Source organism: Anarrhichthys ocellatus, unplaced genomic scaffold (assembly GCF_004355925.1).
Source record: "Anarrhichthys ocellatus isolate YVR2014 unplaced genomic scaffold, GSC_Weel_1.0 scaffold38, whole genome shotgun sequence".
In the NCBI taxonomy this organism is placed as follows: Eukaryota; Metazoa; Chordata; class Actinopteri; order Perciformes; family Anarhichadidae; genus Anarrhichthys; species Anarrhichthys ocellatus.
This window is the reverse complement of record NW_022280068.1, coordinates 226,479-246,446: the sequence shown is the minus strand read 5'-3', so window position 1 is coordinate 246,446 and position 19,968 is coordinate 226,479. Positions and strand designations below refer to the sequence as shown.

Below are 19,968 nucleotides of genomic sequence, written 5' to 3'. Positions count from 1 at the left end.
CTAAAACATGTCAGTGTGAAGGCTTTAACACACCGGGAGCGTTTTTCTATGGTGTGATTCATTTGCACATCAATTTATATTTTTCGGGGGGTTTTTTCAGAGCGAGGTTGATTCTTCTGAGCATTCACACCGCAAATATATGCATCAACCAATCACAGTGTTTGTACACTATATAGTACAACAACACGGAGGCTCCGTAGTCCAAACCAAGGCTTTATTATTCCTTTCAACCTTGACGAAGAGAGCGCAGACCAGATTCACTCCTTCTCTTACCTTTCACAATAAAAGCCCTAGACATATACACTGTAACTGTTTGCCAGAGGGAACTCGTATTCACTCGATAAAGCAGTTAAGAGTAGCTTAGGCTACAGTTTACCTCAGACGCTGCTCTGGCTCACTACGGTTCCTGGTAGTTGGTCCTCTGGCTGCGTGACTCTATTCAAACCTTTTGTTGAAATTGTGGTTTATTGGTTGCGCCCCCGGTGTGTAAAGGCCTTAAGACATCTAAAGACCTCTGTAGACCACATGCACATTACAGTCCTCGTTCATTATTACAGCTCATATAACCGTCTATGATTCGGTTGCATGTGTGCGTGCTCCACAGTCATAAATTGTAAGCACGCGTCTTCCTGTGGTCCCTGTAGAACTGGAGAGACCTCTGACGGAGCCTCAGATCAGGGTGGTGTGTAAGCAGACTCTGCTGGCCCTCGTCTACCTCCACGACAACAACATCATCCACAGAGACCTGAAGGCTGGCAACATCCTCCTCATGCTGGATGGGGACGTCAAGCTGGGTAAGGGCAAAGTTAACTCCTTCTGTTAACACCAGGAAGTACAGCTACATACCCTGTCTCAAACTGTCCCCCATCATACCCAGAATGGATATGATTCAATCCATAGATGGTTCCGAAAAGACAATCCCACAAACATGAACTGTGATCTGTGTCATACATGCACACAGGGTATAGGAGAAAGTAAAAAGCTAGGGCAAACTCTCTTATACTACATTTTCCTGGTTCAGTTATGCAAGTTTTAGTTTAGTTTTGTACTTTTCTAGGGGACAAACCACGAATGAGTTCACATTCTATCGATGTAGGTTCTGTGCCTTTGGCCGTTTTCTCAAGATTAAGCTGCTGTACAGTGATCCACCCTTTTTACAGCCGCTCTCACACATGCAGATCAAATACATTCAGTCATCTAAGTCGAGTGTTTGTCCTCATAGTTCACACACACACACACACACACACAGGCCTCTCCAACAGAAGCTCTGTGTTCAGTCGGTCTATCATGTGCTATCACGTGGAGCAGAAAACCAACGTCAGCACTTTACCACACTTTAAATGCAACGAGCTCAGCAGCTCATGTGATCCTTTTCATGACATTACACTCTATGAATGTGACACCGGCGCAAGAGACAATGTGGTGACTTTATCGTGTGAAGTAAGATTTCCAGGACACCCAAGCTGTAACCAAACTGAAAATGTCAAGGAAATATGTAATCAATAAGTTTTAAACCAGACAGCAGAATTGAAACAGAGGTATCTCGTCTCAAGCACGGGCCAAACACTTAGCAACTCCCATAATGCAACTCAATAGAACAGCGGTTTAACTCATCGTTTGTTCTTTGTCTATATGTCTGCTGTTTTTTAACCAAGTGCACAAGTCAGTATATGAGTGGATAGCGGAAAGTGTCAGTGTGTCTGGGTTTTTACGACCCATGTTGATGGGACACTGAGCCAGAAAGAACACAAGATAAGATGATATTCTACTGGTGTCACAGGTTGAATCCCTGTCTTTTGTGACAAGCACACTGAACCTGATGTGAGATCAGTGAAATGCCCCTTTAAAAGAAGAACTGTCAAACGAGCTAACTGTGACACAGTCTGAAGACGAAATGTTTTTTTCGAAACTTTATGACGGATGAAAGTTTCCGAGTCTGTGAGTAAACGTGATTGACACATGAGGTCGTATTTATTTTTGAAACATTTTGGACTAAAACTGCAGACTTGGTGGGCAAAGGCCTTTACTGCTGCATGGCAGACATCATAATGAATGAGTGAGCGTCATGCACAATAGCAGGTGTTGCTGACTACTCACACGCCACACAGACGAGGCATGATGTCATCATGCAAAACGTAAACCCAACATTATAACGGCACATTGTTTCCTCTCAGGCCGTGTTCATGCACTGATGAGATTATTAGTTGTTCTGCTGTTTTTATTTAGTTTGGGGAATCAATGATGACAGTGGTGTCCCTCTGATAAATACCTGGTTTGCCTTGTCTTCCAGCTGACTTTGGTGTGTCTGCCAAAAACACCAAAACCCTGCAGAGGAGAGACTCTTTCATTGGGACACCTTACTGGTGAGTTGAATATCAAACAAAACCTGTTTTCCGAGTCCAGTGGTTCCCAAACAGTGGAACTACAGGGGGGGCTTCATCACCAACCCGCATACACCGGTAACAAGTTGTAAAGATAGGGCACTATATCATATGGTTGCACCTAAGAAAGAAAAAGAAATTGAGCGGAACCGACCTGACATGCAGTGTTCCAACCACGGGGGGGGGGGGGAGAAGAGAGAGAGAGAGAGGTGTGAGACTGGTGTAAAGCGCAAATCAGATGGTAAGTCTGTTACAGGCAGTCTGTAACAGGCGACGCGACCACCACAACAACGGCACAAAAAAAGGTAAAAGCAAGAAAATATAAGGAGGCGTATCTGTCCCTGTGCTTTACAAGCACTATGGTCGGCCAAGAAGAGAGACCCCGGTGTGTTGTGTGTCCTAAAATACTGGCGGCAGACAGTATGAAGCCCACTACATTAAAAAGACACTTGGAAACCCACCAACCCGAACATGCAAACAAGCACGTTGAGTTTTTCAACAGAAAATTGGAAAACTGTCATGCCCAGCAGAGTCACTTTGTAAAAGCTGTATCTGTCCAAAGTAGCCTACAGAGTCGCCCAATGCAAAAAGGCTCACACAATAGCAGAGGAGTTAATACTACTTGCAGCCATTGCAGAAGAACTTTTCAAAATAATTGACACCTATTTCAAAGAGGCAGATCTGAAGTGGGAGTCTGCACAGATGGGGCGAAGGCGATGGCTGGGAAACGCAGCGGACTGCAAGCTCTTATCAGGCGCGTCTCTCACAAAGCACAGTGGACACACTGCCTCCTTCACAGAGAGCCACTTGCCTCCAAAGAGCTAAGTCCCGAACTGAACTCAGTGTTGACAGATGTCATCACAACAGTCAACTACATAAAAACCAGACTCCTGAAATCCTGGATTTTTATCATCAATATGTGAAGAAATGGGATCCGAGAACACGGCTCTGTTGTGCCACAGTGAGTCTAGATGGCTTTCACGAGGGACGGTACTGTCCAGGGTTTCTGAGCTGAGGGATGAGATCAGAGTGCTATTGACTGAAGAAAGGAATGACCTTGCCCACAAGTATCATGATGGAAACTTCTTACAGAAGCTTGCCTATCTCAGCGATATATTTCAGAAGCTCAATGGACTGAATTTACAGTTGCAAGGCACCAACACTCATCTTCCACAGCTCACAGACAAAATAACATCTTTTCCTAAAAAACTGAAGATGTGGGAGAGAAGGCTTGCAGAGGGGAGTGTGGACGCCTTTGAAAACCTGAATGCATTCCTTGACAACAATGAGCTGGAAAATACAATTATTCCATGTATGAAGGCTCATATCTCAGCCCTGCAAAATCACTTTCACAAGTACTTCCCTGAGGATTCTGCAAAATATGAGTGGATACGAGACCCCTTTCAAGCAACTGCACCTGCAGACCTCGGTACCACAGAGGAAGAGCAGTACATTGACATGACATCCGACTCAACAAGGAGACTACAGTTCACATCCAATTCACTGGCTGTGTTTTGGATTGGAGTGGAGACAGACTACCCACTACTAGGCCAAAGAGCTATGGGCATACTGTTGCCTTTTGCCACATCCTATTTATGTGAAACAGGCTTTTCTGCAGTTGCTGCAATGAAGACCAAATACGGATCAAAGTTGAACATTGAAAATGAACTGAGAGTGGCTATCTCTAACCAGCAACCCCGCTTTGACAAAATCTGTAAAACAAAGCAAGCCCACACCAGTCACTGATATGTAGGAATAGGGAATGTCGCTCGCGCGATCGATGTAAAAGCGCTCGTCGCTGTGGATCTCATTTGCGCTCTCGGATTTTGACAGTGATTTGCCTTCATAGTCCTAGTCAATGACGACTCTTTCTTCAGTTCTTTGATGAAAGAAGTGAATCTAATACTCACTATCAGTTTGTCTTTCTTGTACATAGAACAAGCATCCATTGACTCCACATCTCCTATCAGTGACTTTCCTTCTGTGCTTCCAGGATGGCTCCGGAGGTGGTGATGTGCGAGACGTCCAAGGACCGTCCGTACGACTACAAGGCTGACATCTGGTCCCTCGGGGTCACATTGATAGAGCTGGCGCAGATTGAGCCGCCCAATCACGAGATGAACCCCATGAGAGTCCTGCTGAAAATAGCCAAGGCGGACCCTCCCACCCTGATGCAGCCGTCACGCTGGTGAGTCACTGGTTCAATGGCCATGTATTAGTTCAGCATAACTCTACATCATATCTTGATATGCAGAGATCCTTGATGTAGTAGAGTTTTCATTGTCTTAAGTCTTATTGTTTTACCACTTGCACTCTTAAGGTCCCCAGAATTCAGTGACTTCTTAAAGCGGTGTTTGGACAAGCATGTGGACAACAGATGGAACCCCACTCAACTGCTACAGGTAACTCTTTCAGTTCAGTCAGGGATGTCTGTAAGCATTGGTTCCACGGGAACAAAGTCCATTTATTCTAACCTGAGCCATCAGAACCTTCTGAGAGGCCGTCATTAAAAGTGGTTTGGAAAAGAACACGCACTGTTTGACGAACCATCTGTCAATCAAACTCTTACCGAAGCGAGTCTTTTCTATGTCGAAAAGCCTTCAGTGTTGTTCTTTGCTCTTCTTCCAATGAAGAAATACTCTCCAGTGATAGGACTGATGACACTGCAGCATCTACACTGACCTCTTCAGGAGCGGCCATTGGTAACAACCAACAGTCTCCTCTCCATGTTGTCTCTCACACACCTAAGCCCCGCCCCTAGCTGCCAGAAGCTCCTCACAGGAAGCTGATTGGTCCAGACACAAACGCATTACTTGATTTTCATGTGATGACGCTGTTCTCGCGTGACCTCCTGAGAATCCAGCTGCTGTGCAAGCTAACATTTTCAGTTCATGTAAAAACTATACGGAAAAGGGATTTTAGCTTAACACAGACTTCCTCAACTGGCACTTCAATAAATGAAAAGAGCAGAATGAAAATATATAATTCATTATTTAAATTGAAAGTTTTGATTTTTTGTTCTCTCCCAGTCCCTTAGTTCACAGCCTTTAAAAAAAAAAAAAAAAAAGTTCAACCTTTATTTCAACAAGTAACTTTATTACTGATAATCCTCGTTCCCCATCCCATACCCATGTACCAGCTGCCATTCAGAGTGTGTGCCCACGCTGACGTCAGCAGTGCAGCTTTTCTTTGAAGGGTTTAAGGTGCTCGTCGAGTCAGAGCCACTTATGTACAGAGCAGCAGTAAGGACGCGTCCACACACACACACACACACACAGTGAACACATTTCAACGCTGCAGCTAAAGGGTTGTTCTGCACAGAGGAAGACTCGATGGGCTTGAAAATTCAACACAGCGGTCTGCCGCCGATGAAGGTTATGATATCGAAGAAGCTGCATATTCTCAGGCCAGCGATAGAATATGTGCAGCAGATTTCTCAGCTGAAGAAGGTGAGGTGGTCAGAAAGTGTAGATACAGTGTGTGTGTGTGTGTGTGTGTGTGTGTGTGTGTGTGTGTGTGTGTGTAGTCTCTTTGTACGCAACAAAGAAGTTGATTGACTTATTCCCAGAGGAAGAGTAACAGAAGGATGCAGGAAAGTCCGTATTGTTTAGCGTGCTATTTGGATCTTGTGTCTCGCATGGTCAAAACAGAACCGTCTGTTATACTGTGAGCAGTTTCTATCTCAAAGTCTGTGGGATTAGTTGTCTGCGGGGTGTCCAGTCCTTGCTGCCAACTATGTCGAAGGGCTGTTATTGCAGCGGCTGAAATGTTACGACACCGTTAAGATGGAGATGAAACCTTGATTACTAATCGTGTTATTGTGAATTGTCTTGTGCGCAGCATTCATTTGTGTCCAGCGTGACTGACGGCAGGCCCCTGAGGGAGCTCATAGCGGAGGCAAAGGCTGAGGTCACGGAGGAGATTGAAGACCACAAAGAGGAAGAGGAGGAGGAAGAGACGGAAGCCCACCTGGTGTGTAAACATTTACAAAAATCTGTTTGCAAAAGGAACTTGCTAGTGTTTTATGACTTTTTTGTAGAGCTGAGATAAATTAATCAGCATATTAAAAATGTTTAATCTGCTTTGATGATCAGTGGATCATTTTAGTCATTTCCAGATTCTCAGTACAGTATGTTAGTAAATTGTCACCCAGTCTTTTATTATCATAACAATTAACAATAAGTTGGCCTTTCACGATAATTATTATTATCGTACCATATATGGACATGACCTCAATCATTTCTGCTGATTCATGATTCCACATCGATACAGCTCGTTGTGTTTACACTCGTTTGTTTAGGAATGTCACCAACATGATGCCAGAATATACACCAAGGCTTTTCTTACCATTATAAGACTTGGACGTTGTGCCAAATTTGCACATTTTATATTTACAGAGCCAAAGAGTCCATTTTATTTATTGTTTTGGTTGTGTGGCATTATTTTATTTATTTTAATATTTATTTTTAATATTTTAATATTTATTTTACACTCCAATTCCAATGTCTGAATATTCTTAATAACTGAATGTTACAAACCCAGCTTTAAAAACATTTTAGTATTTTATATATTGGGCTTCAACTAACAATCATTTTCATTCTTTATTAACCTGCTGATTATTTTCTTGATATATTCCAATAACACAAAGATATGCAGTTTACCAGATTGAACACAAAGAAAAGTAACGGCAATTTTTCTCGAAATAGGTCTTAAAATGATTCATTTATTAACAGAACCATTTGCTGATTCATTTTTTTGTTGGTCAAGTGATGGATTAATTGGTATTAATAAGTATTGGTCATTCATGCACCCTGTTGTGTTGTATTTTAAGGTGAAACTAATAATCTCTTTAACTGTCACTTCCACCACTGCTTCAGGGCCACAAGCGCGCCCCCTCTGACGTCAGCGTTGCCAGCTCAGAGGATGAGAAGATCCCCCTCTCTCCCTCCATGTTGGAATCAGTCCCTGAGAAGGTGGAGCCGGTTGTGTCCGTGCCCACACCCACTGAGCTCCCTGTGGCCAACCATGTGGTGGACACTAGCTTTGTTGAGGAGGCCGCTGCCCCTGTAGCTGAGGAGACTTCAAACACTCCAGATGAGGACGGAGAGGTGGAACAGAAACCAGTGGAGGAAAAGCCCCCAGAAGCAGGAGGAGATGTTGCCTCCCCAGAACCAGAGACCCAACCAGAGGCACCTGCCAAGGAAATGCAGGAGCTGGAGATTGCAGTGGAGGATGAAAAGGAAGTGGACACGTCGGAGGGTCCAGCCAATCCACAGGCGAGCACAGAGGGTTCAGAGGTCGCCAACGCTCCTCAGGAGGAGAACAAAGCTGCTGTGGAGGAATCAAACGCACCAGCAGAGGAGCAGGAGAAGGAGGAGGACCGGTACAAAAATCTCAAGGTGACACTGACACTACCAGAGCAATTTAACGTTGTCCCAAAGGAGGAGGATGGAGAGAAGCCCACAGAAAAGGAGAAGATGAATGCAGAAGATGAGAAAACTGTTCCAGACAAAGCTAAGGATGACGGAGAGAGAGATTCAGACTCGGGGAGCGGCCCAGCTGCAGATAACAGCAGCGTGGACCTCAATCTGTCCATCTCAAGCTTTCTGTCCAAAACAAAAGAGCCGGGATCTATTTCCATACAGGTAACCCTCGCAGTCCACACACTCAGATATCAGCAGAGCTACAGAAACATCCATGAACTCTTCTTCTTCTTCTTCTTTCTTCTTCTTCTTTTCCAGGACAACAAGCGTCAGAAGAAGACGTTAAAAAAGACTCGCAAATTCATTGTGGACGGAGTGGAAGTTAGCGTGACCACATCAAAGATCATCAGTGACAATGATACCAAGAACGAGGAGATGAGGTTCCTGAGGTATTCACCTGCCTTCATTTACAAATATCATGTAAACAGGTTGCCTAGTAACCCTATGCTGTGTTCACACCAAACACAAAGCTAATCTTCACGTTGCGTTACTCGCGGGAGTTTACTCGCTGGATCATTTGTTGTTATTCGCTTCATTCGCTCTAGACGCACCGCAGGGAAGGAGTGGCTTATCTCCATGGAAACCGTTATCAACTAAGCCATTTATTTCCGCCATCAACCATGGCTGCTTAGTACGTGTTGTGAAAGTCCCAGATATCCCGGGAAACTAAACGCCTTCTTGTCTGGGTTTATAACATCATCTGGAGGCGCTCCGTGGATTTCATCGAGCTGTATTCACTGTGACACGTCAGCTGGTTTTTACTACAGCTCTATGAACACAAAATAAACAGATGTTTCTGTGATTTAACTGCAATAAACGGACAAAAAGGGACATCGAAATAACTACGTAATGATGCCGATTTGTAAAAAGTCTGAATTCATATTTTGTTAGTTGTCTCCCCAAGACGACAAGCAAATCACTTTTAAAGTGCTTGTTTTCTCAGTGCAGCTCGGATAGATCGGTGATGGGCTTTGCTAACATTGTAGCAGCTCCATCAACACTCAACATAACGTCATCTAGGCTAAATACAGCAGCGTCGTTATATTTTACACCGTATGGTTTTTTCCTGATTCAACAACGTCAGTGATGACAGGAGGAGCATCTCAGCGCTGATAGGCTTTAAGGACACAGCGTCATTTAGACTCGGGCCAATGAGGTCATGCATGTTCACCTCTCTGACACAGAATTAACATCTTTTTTTTCCTCTGCCACCACCCACTATTCTCTCCTCGTCTCCAGACGCCAGGAGCTGAGGGAGCTGCGTCTCCTGCAGAAGGAGGAGCAGAGGGCCCAGCAGCAGCTCAGCAACAAGCTGCAGCAGCAGACGGAACAGATCTACCGGCGCTTTGAGCAGGAGACCACGGTGAGTCACTCAGCTCGGAAAAGTCCTGGCTCAGATTCATGGCTCGGATGCATCCGACCAAACGGCGGTTTTTATCCTCCAGCCACCAAATATTATTCTCTGTAGTGAATTCTTTCTCCAGGTTGTCTTCAGCCCTCTCACAGCCATGCTTCACCTCATTGTCTGCTCATGACGTAGTTCTGGTCATGGCAGGAAAATGAGGCTGAGTCAGAATGAGTTTAAGGAACCAGCTGTTGTGTTATATGTTTCATTATGTTCCAGTGGCTGCTGAAATGTTTAAAACAGTCATTCTCAAACTTCATTTAAAAAGTATAATATGTAACTTTTGTCATGTTAAAATGTCCAAAAGTGACTAGACCTAGCTGGGGCTCTGAGATAGAGTGGGTTGTTCAGTCTGAAGATCGGCGGTTCGATCCCCGGCTCCGCTTGTCCATGTCGATGTGTTTGGGCAAGGCGGCTAACCCCAAATTTTTCCCGTAGGCTGTGTCATCGGTGTGTGAATGGTTAACTAGCCCTGACGGATAGTGGCATACTTCCATGGTAGTCCTGGCATCGGTGTGTGAATGACATGTAGTGTAAGAAGACTAGGAAGACCATTTATAATATACATATATATGTTGTGTACTTGCACCATCTCAAATGTTTCCATCCCGGGCCTATCTAGTGTGAAGCACCGGTTAGCATCATAGCTATGCTAATGTTAGCGTTTAGCAATCTTCCCACAGGGTTACTGACACCTAGGAAGTTATAAACAGCATTTTCTAAGCTAACGGAAGCACTACGATTCTTAGTTTCAAGTGATTATACACTGATCAAAACATAGTTATGAAAATGATATTCCATTGCTGCCAATTACTCCCCCTAAATGTTACACACTGCTCCTTTTAACATGAACTCGTACCAAGCCCAGAGGAGGAAGTAGTTTTAGTGTGGCAGCTTTTGCTTCAGGTATTTACAGAAAACAGAAGTAGCATGTCTGTTAACTGTTCTGTTCCCTCTGATGCTATTTCTGACTGCTTGCATCTTGGAACTCATTTTAGCTCGACAATCTGCATCCACTTTGGGAACAACTGCATTGAGATTAATTACACATGAAACCTCAAAGACCGGCCAATGACCTCATTTAACGCGGCAAGAAATGGAACCGTTTCTTTTATTCACTTAAAAAGGTTTTAAGGAACAGTCAAAAAAATGTGTTTATGAAAATAGAGCAACGGATGGTGAAAATGTAAACATGTGTATTATGAGTGTTTTGGTATCTGACAGGAATATGACTTACTACAAGAAAAATGGAAATGAATGTGTCTCTCTGCATTCCAAACACTCTCATGAGCATTCAGTCCCGTCACTTTTTTGGGAGGTGGTTCAGCACTTTTTACTTCACTACAAAACGAATGGTGACGTTGTTGTGGTGTAACAGAACATTTTGCCATCTCTAGATTAGGGAACGCCAGAAGCAGAAGAAACAGGGCTGTGTATAAAAAGACGTCACTCTGTGGTGGTTAAATGGAGCCTCCGCAGATGTAGGAAAAAGGGTGAAAGAGGATGACTCATTCGAGTGTTTTCTTCCACTGCACAGAGATCCAGGTTTTCCTGGCAGTTGGTGAAGGGCAAACTGTTGATGTTACTGTGTGAAGGATTCCCTTCAGTTGTCATTACTTGTTGCTAGTACCTTTTAGCGCCGTAGCAGTGGCTTCTATTGAGGTTTAGATAGATAGATGGAGGTGTTGGCTGCCTCGCATTCCTTTTTAAAACGTACATAACGAAGGTTATTGTCAGCCTCACTTTTCAATTCCGATTCCTGAAGGACTGTAATTGACAGACATTTTTGTAATATTTCTTTGAAAGTTTCAGTTGTATTTAAAGTTTTAAAGGTTGGTCTTCCACAGCTTACTTTGGACTTTGTGTCAACGTATCCGGCGGCACTTGTGTGTCCGGTATCAATCCGCGGCCGATGGATTGGTGCATCTCTCTGTTAGAGTGACTCCTACTGCTGGATGACCCTCCCACGCTGCTGCCTCTTTAAATACCATCATTTGCTTCTTTGTTTCACTGACATGACGTGACCCTCTGTGCCTTACAGAGTAAGAAGCGTCAGTACGACCAGGAGGTGGAGAACCTGGAGCGGCAGCAGAAGCAGACCATCGAGAGGCTGGAGCAGGAGCACACCAACCGGCTCAGGGACGAGGCCAAGCGCATCAAAGCCGAGCAGGACAAAGAGCTGTCCAAGTACCAGAACATGCTGAAAAACCGCAAGAAAGAGGTTAGCATGTTCCACACATGACGCGTGGAATGTCCTTTCACTTCCCTTTGCCCACATGTAGGCCCTTAGCAGGGCGGGATAGCTTGTACACTTCCTATTTATAGTGAGTTATTTTGATACTTCGCCATACACACACACACAAGCCTCTCTGATTGGCATCACCACCGTTTAGCTGCACAAGAGATAAACGAGTCACGGAGTGTTAATCCATCCACAGCTTCTTTCTCATTTGCTTTCTATCTATTGCTCGTGGCTGCTCTGATATAGGGCAAACAGGAAGTGGGACTTTCTCCAAAAGCATGTGACCAACGCTATCATTAAAGGTATTAAAGAGGATATTGTCCAAGCCCAGCCGAATGAGGTCATGAGGGCCCCGGTTTGCTGTGAGTTTTGAACTTTGACTCGCACACTCCCTGTTCCTCTCAGCTCTTCCTCTCTGACTTTTGTTGGAACAGAGTTATCCAGCACATATTTCTTCTGCTGTTTGGTGGGGCTTTCAGGACTTTCCTTCCCCTTTTCCTCCCGGAGTGTGCAGTGCCCCTTCACAGGTTCAGAGTGTGTGTGCAGTGTGCAGTGTTTAGAGCAATGTCTAGGAGGGTAATGCACTGTGATCCACAGGGAGTGGCCCTTGTCATGATTCAGTCCTCTCAGTTGTCCTCGTGCACCTTGTGCAACGCTTCCATACAGGACGTAAGTGAAACCCCTGTGTTCCTCACATTTGGAGTCTGGCCTCTGAAAGCATGACTCGTCACTCTTGAGACAACACACACCTTTTCTATACATCAGCACAGGCCTACACCAATCCTAAAATAGTGCCATGCCATCAACAAATCACAGAGAGAAATGTTTACTGCTGACAATGAAATGCTGTGAATTGTAGTGCTTTTCATCCACAAGTAATGGAGCTCATGCGAGAACATTTTGGTATTCTTATCTTCATTTTCTCCTCCTTGTTTCCGTTTGGTGAGCTCGTACGAGTGAGCCACGTCACATTCAGCAAACTCTCTGAACTTCAGATAACTGAATGACCAGAGTTAACATGATGAGTGACATGTGTGTGTAAATGAGCGCGTCCATAAGGACAGTGAATTAGCATCGCTAACAACCCAATAACACCATATAAGGCTACACGTCCTACCCCTTGTGTCCTATGATGAAGTCCTGCTTTCAGAGATCCAGAGAGGAAAGTCTCTCTTTAACAGAATTAAGGGACCTGATGAAGACGAGTAATGGGGACAAATGACTGCTAGGACAGGTCTGGACCACTTGAGACTGTGTTTGTACCTAAGAGATCATTCACAATACAGCAAGTTCTCTTAAATCAAGCCAGTGTGGTTCATGAGTGAGGGTCATTGTTCTCTATTGGATCAGAACCGTACGAGGTAGTGGCCCATGGCCTCACGGTTTATAGGTTGTTCCTTATGTTCTACCTTTCCCATGAGAACATGCCACGCTCAGATCCGTTGGGTAAATTGTGGACATTTGGAGACATGCGTCAATAGACACCTTGATGGTGCTTCCTGTGTTATCGTTGAGCGCCACATGACCGCTAATTCCTCTCTGTGTGAGGTAAGCCAGGTAGGGTTAGGATTAATGTGACAAACAGGTGAAACGCTCTTTATTACCTGCTGCTACCATCTGGTCCTTCAGCTCAAGCTGAGCTTAACCTGAGGTGAACTTGGCAGAAAGCCTGTCGGCCAACACACACACACACACTCACTCACTCACTCACTCAGCTGGCCTCATAAAGCCAATCCAGGTTAATGTATGGATAAAGGTTTCTGTGTAGAAGTGTCTCACTGATGAGACGAACATCTATTCTCGTTATTATTCTGATGTTGATTGTCGTTGTTTCTATCCTCATTATTATTATTATCATCATAACTTTGCGTGGGTCTCTCAGACACACTGAATGGTAGATCAGCAGCATCTTCCTGTGTTTTCTTCATGTCACCTGTATTCTCTGTCCTCCGTCCAGGAACAGGAGTTTCTTCAGAAGCAGCAGCAGGATCTGGATACCGCTCTGAAGAAGATCATCCAGCAACACAAACACGAGCTCGCCACCATCGAGAAAGACTGCCTCAACCACAAGCAGCAGCTGCTCCGAGGTGAAAATACTAACCGATTTACTGTCAGGCAGGTAATGCTGTGTTCATGTCACGTAAACCTCTGCGGTCCCGGTGAACAGCTGATTTTATAGCAGACAGACGACTTGTGTTCATGTCGTATCAGACCTGTTTTCAGTTTGTTTCTCTGGAGTCTATAACAAAACACCACAATACAAGAGCAGCAGGACAATAAATCCTTCTGTTACCTTGTCTTATTTACCACCGTTGAGGTTCTCTCTCTTCCAAATGATCCAGCCACGTAATTATCCATTCATCACACACTTCAGACCCTGCTTCCCCCGGGAACACGCACCAACGTTCATGGTTTCTAAGAGTTGCGTTTAACAATGTAACCCTGGCCACTTCTAAACCTCAGAACACGTTGTGAATAAATAGAACATATCCGAATGATGTAAACCACCAAATCACACCTTCAGGATGTTCTCTTACCAAGATTCAATGCAGGAAGTGAAGCAGACTGATGTTCACTTCCCTCTTTCAAAAAATTAAAATGTTCTCTGCTACATTATCTATGGTTAGTTTAATGATTAGTTCCAGATTTATATATTTATTACTTTGACTTACATGTTCAGTTCAACAGTTTATAATGAAGTCAAAGATGTTCTGACCGTGTTGAATATCTTTTGGGGGTGTGTGCAGATGAATGGGCTGTTTTCGAGTGACTATAGTGATGGGATTGTAGAGAACATAATATTGGTCCATTGATCATAATTCATCTTTTAAACGGCTTCCGTACTGCTCTCAGAAGCTTTTTGATTCTCCTGTAACCTCGGTACCGACGCTCTGGAGAACCACAGGTTCACTTTGTTTAATTCAACAATACGCCTCTGTTAACTTCAGCTGAACTCCTTCTCAACAGCACAACAGCTGCCCTTATTGAGTGTTTAGGGGGCGTTATGATGATATTAATAATCAATTTATGATAACTGTGATTTATCATTCAGCAGATCTGGATGGTTAAGAACATTTGGTCCGTCTGGAGGTTACCTCTCTTATTTCTTCTCTGAACAAAGAGAGATCAAAGAGACTGTTGCTACATGAGGCCCAATGTTAGGGTCCTCCTCCAGGCAGGTCAGCAATACGTGTTGACCAATCCTCTCAGAGTGCTAGCAGAAGGTTCAGCATAGAATGGAAGCATCTCATTCATAGGGAGTCAGAGGAGCAGTAAACAAGCCTGAGATCTTCTCAGCCCAACCGACACCACTGCAGCCTGTTAGCAGGTAGCGCTGCCTGGGACTTAATCTGTGCTTAACATGCTGCACAAACAACACTTCTGAGAAGCACTCTCTGAGGTGTTACTGTGCGTTAGGAGCCCGTCAAGGGCGTTCTCTGGGAAAACACACTGAGATAGTTGAGAGCTTAAAAGCTGAAACCTCATTAGTAAAGTTGATATTGTTAAACTCGAGCATTCAGGAGGTAACTGTCGCTGCACGTCTTCTGCTCCGTCTCACTGCAGAGCATCTAGAAATACAGACGTTGAGGAGACTGATCAGTTAGCTGTCTTTTGTTCTCTAGCACGGGAGGCTGCCATGTGGGAGCTGGAAGAGCGCCATCTGCAGGAGAAACACCAGCTGTTCAAACAGCAGCTCAAAGACCAGTACTTCATGCAGAGACATCAGCTGCTGAAGAGACACGAGAAGGTACCAGCTGCATCAGACACTTAGCCTCAATCTAGCTCTTTGATTATCCCTCCAACCTCCGGGTGCTTCTGTTCCTGTCAAAACTTTCTCTGCGAGCTCCTCTCCATGTTCTGTGTCTCTGCTTGTGTGGCCTGTGCAGGAGATGGAGCAGATGCAGCGCTACAACCAGCGTCTGATCGAGGAGATGAAGAACAAGCAGACGCAGGAGAGAGCCAGGCTGCCGAAGATTCAGCGCAGCGAGGCCAAGACCCGCATGGCCATGTTCAAGAAAAGCCTCCGCATCACCGGAGCTTTCATCACCCCCGAGCAGGAGAGGGAGAAGGTCAAACAGGTGACGGGCAACACCGAGCGTAATCTGCCAGAAATGAAATCAACCCTTTCGTCACACCAAAACCTTAGCCCACTTTCCTTTAAAAGAATGAGAACCCAGAAGCCTAATGGTGTCTGTGTTCTCCAGTTTGCAGCGCAGGAAGAGAAGAGACAGAAGAACGAGAGGCTCCATCAGCATCAGAAACACGAAAACCAGATGAGAGACCTGCAGCTGCAGTGTGACGTCAACATCCGAGAGCTTCAGCAGTTACAGGTAGAGATCAAGCGCCTCTGATCTGCTGTTTACACGCAGTCCCGGACACGGAAATATGCTTCATAACACCCCCCCCCCCCCCCCCCCCCCGGTGTGCGTTTCAGAACGAGAAGTGCCACCTGCTCATTGAACACGAGACCCAGAAGCTGAAGGAGTTGGACGAGGAGCACAGTATGGAGCTGAAGGAGTGGAGGGAGAAACTACGACCCAGGAAGAAGGTACAGTATCTGTTCCTCCTGATAAGAGATGTGCTACAGTAATGACTGTGATAAACTGAACACATTGAGGCATGAGCTCACAATACATTTCCTGGTTTGATTACACAGAACTGTGTATATGTTGCATTGACATTGTCCAAAGAAGCTTTGTGGTTTGATGAATGAAGAGAAGAAGACGTTTAAGGTCCATGTTCATCTATTGTAGCTTTATTTTCCTGATGTTTTTGGTTGTTACCGTGGCATCACTTCAGTAAGCACTCAGATACTTTTAGTGTTATGACAACACTGCCTCACCGTGTCCTCAACTGGTGAAGGACTCCAATACAGATCAACCACAGGGACATTGGTTTGGTCCAGTGCTCCAGACATGATATCCTAACAGAAACACACGTGGTCCCATAGACACGGAGACGGAATACTCAATAAAGTCAAGTAAAAGAAAAGCAGTCAATCCACTTTAATAAAAGTGCATGTGAGCAGCTAAGAGTTCTTGAAGTGAAGGGGGGCGCTACTATCCTGTCAAATCGGCTGTTTTTGGAGGCTCCGTTCACTGTCCAGGCTGGGGATGTTTCTTGGTCAATGCCGGATTTTTCCTGCTGTCCTGATTTAACACTGCAGCCTGGTTGAGTCCTGACTTAGAGAACTGTTGTGTCCCCATAGTTGTAGTACAGCACAGTAACCAATAAACATAATATGGACCTGATTAAAACACGGAATAACCACCATCATGGTCTGTGGATAAATGACACATGTTGCTCCTCTGTGTTTTGCACGCCTCTAGTCTGAGTTAACATATAACACCCTCCTGACCCGATGCTGCACATCCACAGTTAGAATGATTTGCTCATGTTACCAACCACACAGATAAGACCAAAAGACAGAACACTCTGAAGTACGCGTGTAAAAACATTTCTAAAGTCCAACAGTTTGCATAAAAAGTACATTCTCTGCTGCAAAAAGCTGCGCAGTCGTCAAAGTGTTCTGTCCATTTCAGTTTCCACTACTTCACTGGCAGTGCAGTTTTGTGGCTTCTAAAATCAGTTTCCATCTCTTTGTTCTCTTGGAGTTTAATTCCAGGAAATTGGAAATTGCGTCTGTTCCTCAAAAGCACCACGAGAAAGCCCGCCTGCTGTGTCGCCAGGCGGGCTTGAAGCTAACTGATTCAACCTGCACTGCATTAACGCCTTTACACAACAGGGAGCTGTACCATTGGATAAAGTGAACTCATCTGTTCATATTCAGACCATGGTCCACCTTGATGTTAGCCATGCTAGCAGCTCTAGTGATGGTCGCTCCATCACTTTGGTCCAGACTGAAATATTTGCAGTAATGGGATGAATCACTTTCTGATCCTTCCTCCAGTTAATGCAGACCTCATCTTAGAAGATCTTATCAGTTACAAACTCTGGTCTTTAGGCCCATTGGGACTTCTTTGCTGATTGAGGTGGTTTTGAGAGTTGTGAAACCAGCTGGAGTGAATTTTAAAGATCACCTGTTCATCAGACGTGCAGAGAAAACAACAGCTGCAGTGTTTATCGGTTCACTTTCATTGAAACCTGATCGTTTCCTTTTTATTGAAGAGGCATTTGATTGTTATGAAGGAGGCTGTTTCTCCAGCTAAGTATCTATGTGATGTCGTGGGGAACTGGTTGTCAGGTGAGGAGTCCTCCTGTTCACTGAGCCCCGCCAGCAGTGCCTACATGTACCAGGATGCATTGCGTGCAAGTTTCTGATGGCCGGTGTCCCCGTCAACCGCATCATCTACACGACGCATGCAGCCACAGCCTCTCTTCGCTGCGTTTCTTCATCCGTGTACTTTATAGATATAAATATCAGAGTCAGCCAAAACACAGTACCATGTGTCCTCGTCCATGACATTCTCTGACCGCATATTATGGGATGGCGTTCTGGCTGTTAGCTAGTTTGCTCTACGAGTAAAGCAGTGTGATTTACTTTAGGAGTCACAATCCACACACTATTTTAAAGTCACCCCTGTTAACCTCCTGAGAGTACTGGGGCTGTTTGTCCCACTCCTTACCCGCAGGAGGCTAATACACTACTTACACTACTGCATGTAAAGGACCCAGATTCAACAGTCTTTCCTCATGTTTCTGTCTGCACCCTGCAGGCCCTGGAGGAGGAGTTTGCCAGGAAACTGCAGGAACAGGAAGTGTTCTTCAAGATGAGCGGAGAGTCCGAGTGCCTTAACCCGTCCAGCCAGAGCCGCATCTCCAAGTTCTACCCCATCCCCAGCGTCCACTCCACAGGTTTCTAGTAGACCTGCACACAGTGCACATGGACATGATGAGCACACACACACACACACACACCGACAGTACAGACCCAACCGAGCTGCCTTGCCCTCGTCCTCTGAAAACTATTGGAGGCTGTGAGAAGCATTTCTGTTTCTGGACTTTGTTCCTCAGTCTGCAGACTCCGCCCTCATTTTGTTCATGTTGTCATATTTTCACACTATTAGGGTTATTTTGAAGGAGAGTTATGAAGGAGTGAAGTAGCCGTCTGCCCAACCTTCCTGTTGGGATTGAATAGTTTTTTATGAAGACTCCGGTGCCTGTAGAATTTGATCTGTTCAATATTCCAGCAATTTATGATCATTTACTGCTCAATTGTTTTCTTTTTTTAGACATCGTACGGAAGTCCTGAGAAGCAAATAAGACGAGAGATATTGTGGTGATCCATTTTCCACAGATGAACAGAAAGATTATCTTTATTAACCTTTTGTCATAAACACTGGAGATCAGACTTTTTCGTCACTTGCCTCTCGGGGCTTCCCTACATTTGCATGAAAAAATAAAAAAGCATTTTTATACAACTTGAAGTAACTGTTGATTTCATTTAGTTAAATATTAAACAGCAACCTTATCATTTTTAATTGATGATGACATAGAATGTATATTTCTGCTGAAGGCTTAATGTTGATTTTTTTAAGATCACTCTTGATCCAGTATATTTAATGGCGTCCTTTATCTCTGTGGTAGACGTTGTAGGTTGGGGTGAGTAGAGCTGGAGATGATGCATGATCTCACAGCGAGCTTCAGGAACCTTCTCCAGCAGAAGTGTTCCCTGTGTGAGGCCTTCAGCATACAGTAGAGACAGAGCATCACTGTTCATAGGAAGCACAAACGAGCATTTCTGTACCTGTATCAGTGGGTCTGCTTTTATCTTTTTAGGTACCACCACTTTATTATTGTCAAGCACAAAAAGATGCATCTGTAGGAGCAGTGTTCAGGGACCAATGAAGAATGCAACTGTTGGATTGTTGCAAATGTTATTTAACATTTGAAGGAGTTTCTGTTGTGGTGAACATCTGCAGTTCCACTTCACATGGAGTTTCTTCTTCTTATTGAAATACTGTTAGCATTGTCCTGCTGGCTAATGGATATACTGACACCGGGTTTTATGCCAGTTGGCCAACTTCCTGTTCTGCTCTCTGACTGTGAAGCAAGCTAACAGTTTGAGACCGATTTGCATCCGTGTTGGAAGAAACAAACACAACATGAGCTCTCGGCATTTCTTTTATTCAGACTGATGTGTTGTGAATGACGTCATATTTGATGCAGCTGTTGAGAAGCAAAGGAGAAGTGGACCTGACTGGATCATCTCATCATCTCATTTTCTTCATGATTGGCTAGTCAAAGGTATTCAATAAGTGAACCATTGTGCACCTTTTCTCTGTAGCTATTTATATGAAATGCAGCGTGTTCCCTCATTGGAGGTTCGCAACATTCAGAACTATAAGTGCTCGTTCTGTCGGTCAGTTGGAGTCAATGGACGACATTCTGATTGAAAACTGTTCATATCAAAATCGTTATGCATTTAAAAAAATAGAATAGAATAGCTGTGTAATGTTGATGTTCATTGTGCTGTAAATAAACGTTTCTCTCTGT

The 19,968-nt window shown here is 44.5% G+C and overlaps 1 protein-coding gene across 1 annotated transcript in view; it reads left to right on the top strand.

The window, feature by feature from the left end:
- LOC116394197 (serine/threonine-protein kinase 10-like) overlaps window positions 1-19,968 on the top strand; it is a 25,043-nt gene extending 5,075 nt beyond the window's left edge. Inside the window, exons 4-18 of the mRNA XM_031867095.1 lie at window positions 645-794; window positions 2,291-2,363; window positions 4,375-4,569; window positions 4,702-4,783; window positions 6,222-6,353; window positions 7,259-8,026; window positions 8,123-8,253; window positions 9,104-9,227; window positions 11,311-11,490; window positions 13,469-13,598; window positions 15,135-15,259; window positions 15,399-15,590; window positions 15,717-15,842; window positions 15,947-16,060; window positions 18,189-19,968. Of these exons, the coding sequence (XP_031722955.1) occupies window positions 645-794; window positions 2,291-2,363; window positions 4,375-4,569; window positions 4,702-4,783; window positions 6,222-6,353; window positions 7,259-8,026; window positions 8,123-8,253; window positions 9,104-9,227; window positions 11,311-11,490; window positions 13,469-13,598; window positions 15,135-15,259; window positions 15,399-15,590; window positions 15,717-15,842; window positions 15,947-16,060; window positions 18,189-18,335 (2,669 nt within the window). The 3' untranslated portion in view covers window positions 18,336-19,968. The remainder of the gene's footprint in view (window positions 1-644; window positions 795-2,290; window positions 2,364-4,374; window positions 4,570-4,701; window positions 4,784-6,221; window positions 6,354-7,258; window positions 8,027-8,122; window positions 8,254-9,103; window positions 9,228-11,310; window positions 11,491-13,468; window positions 13,599-15,134; window positions 15,260-15,398; window positions 15,591-15,716; window positions 15,843-15,946; window positions 16,061-18,188) is intronic.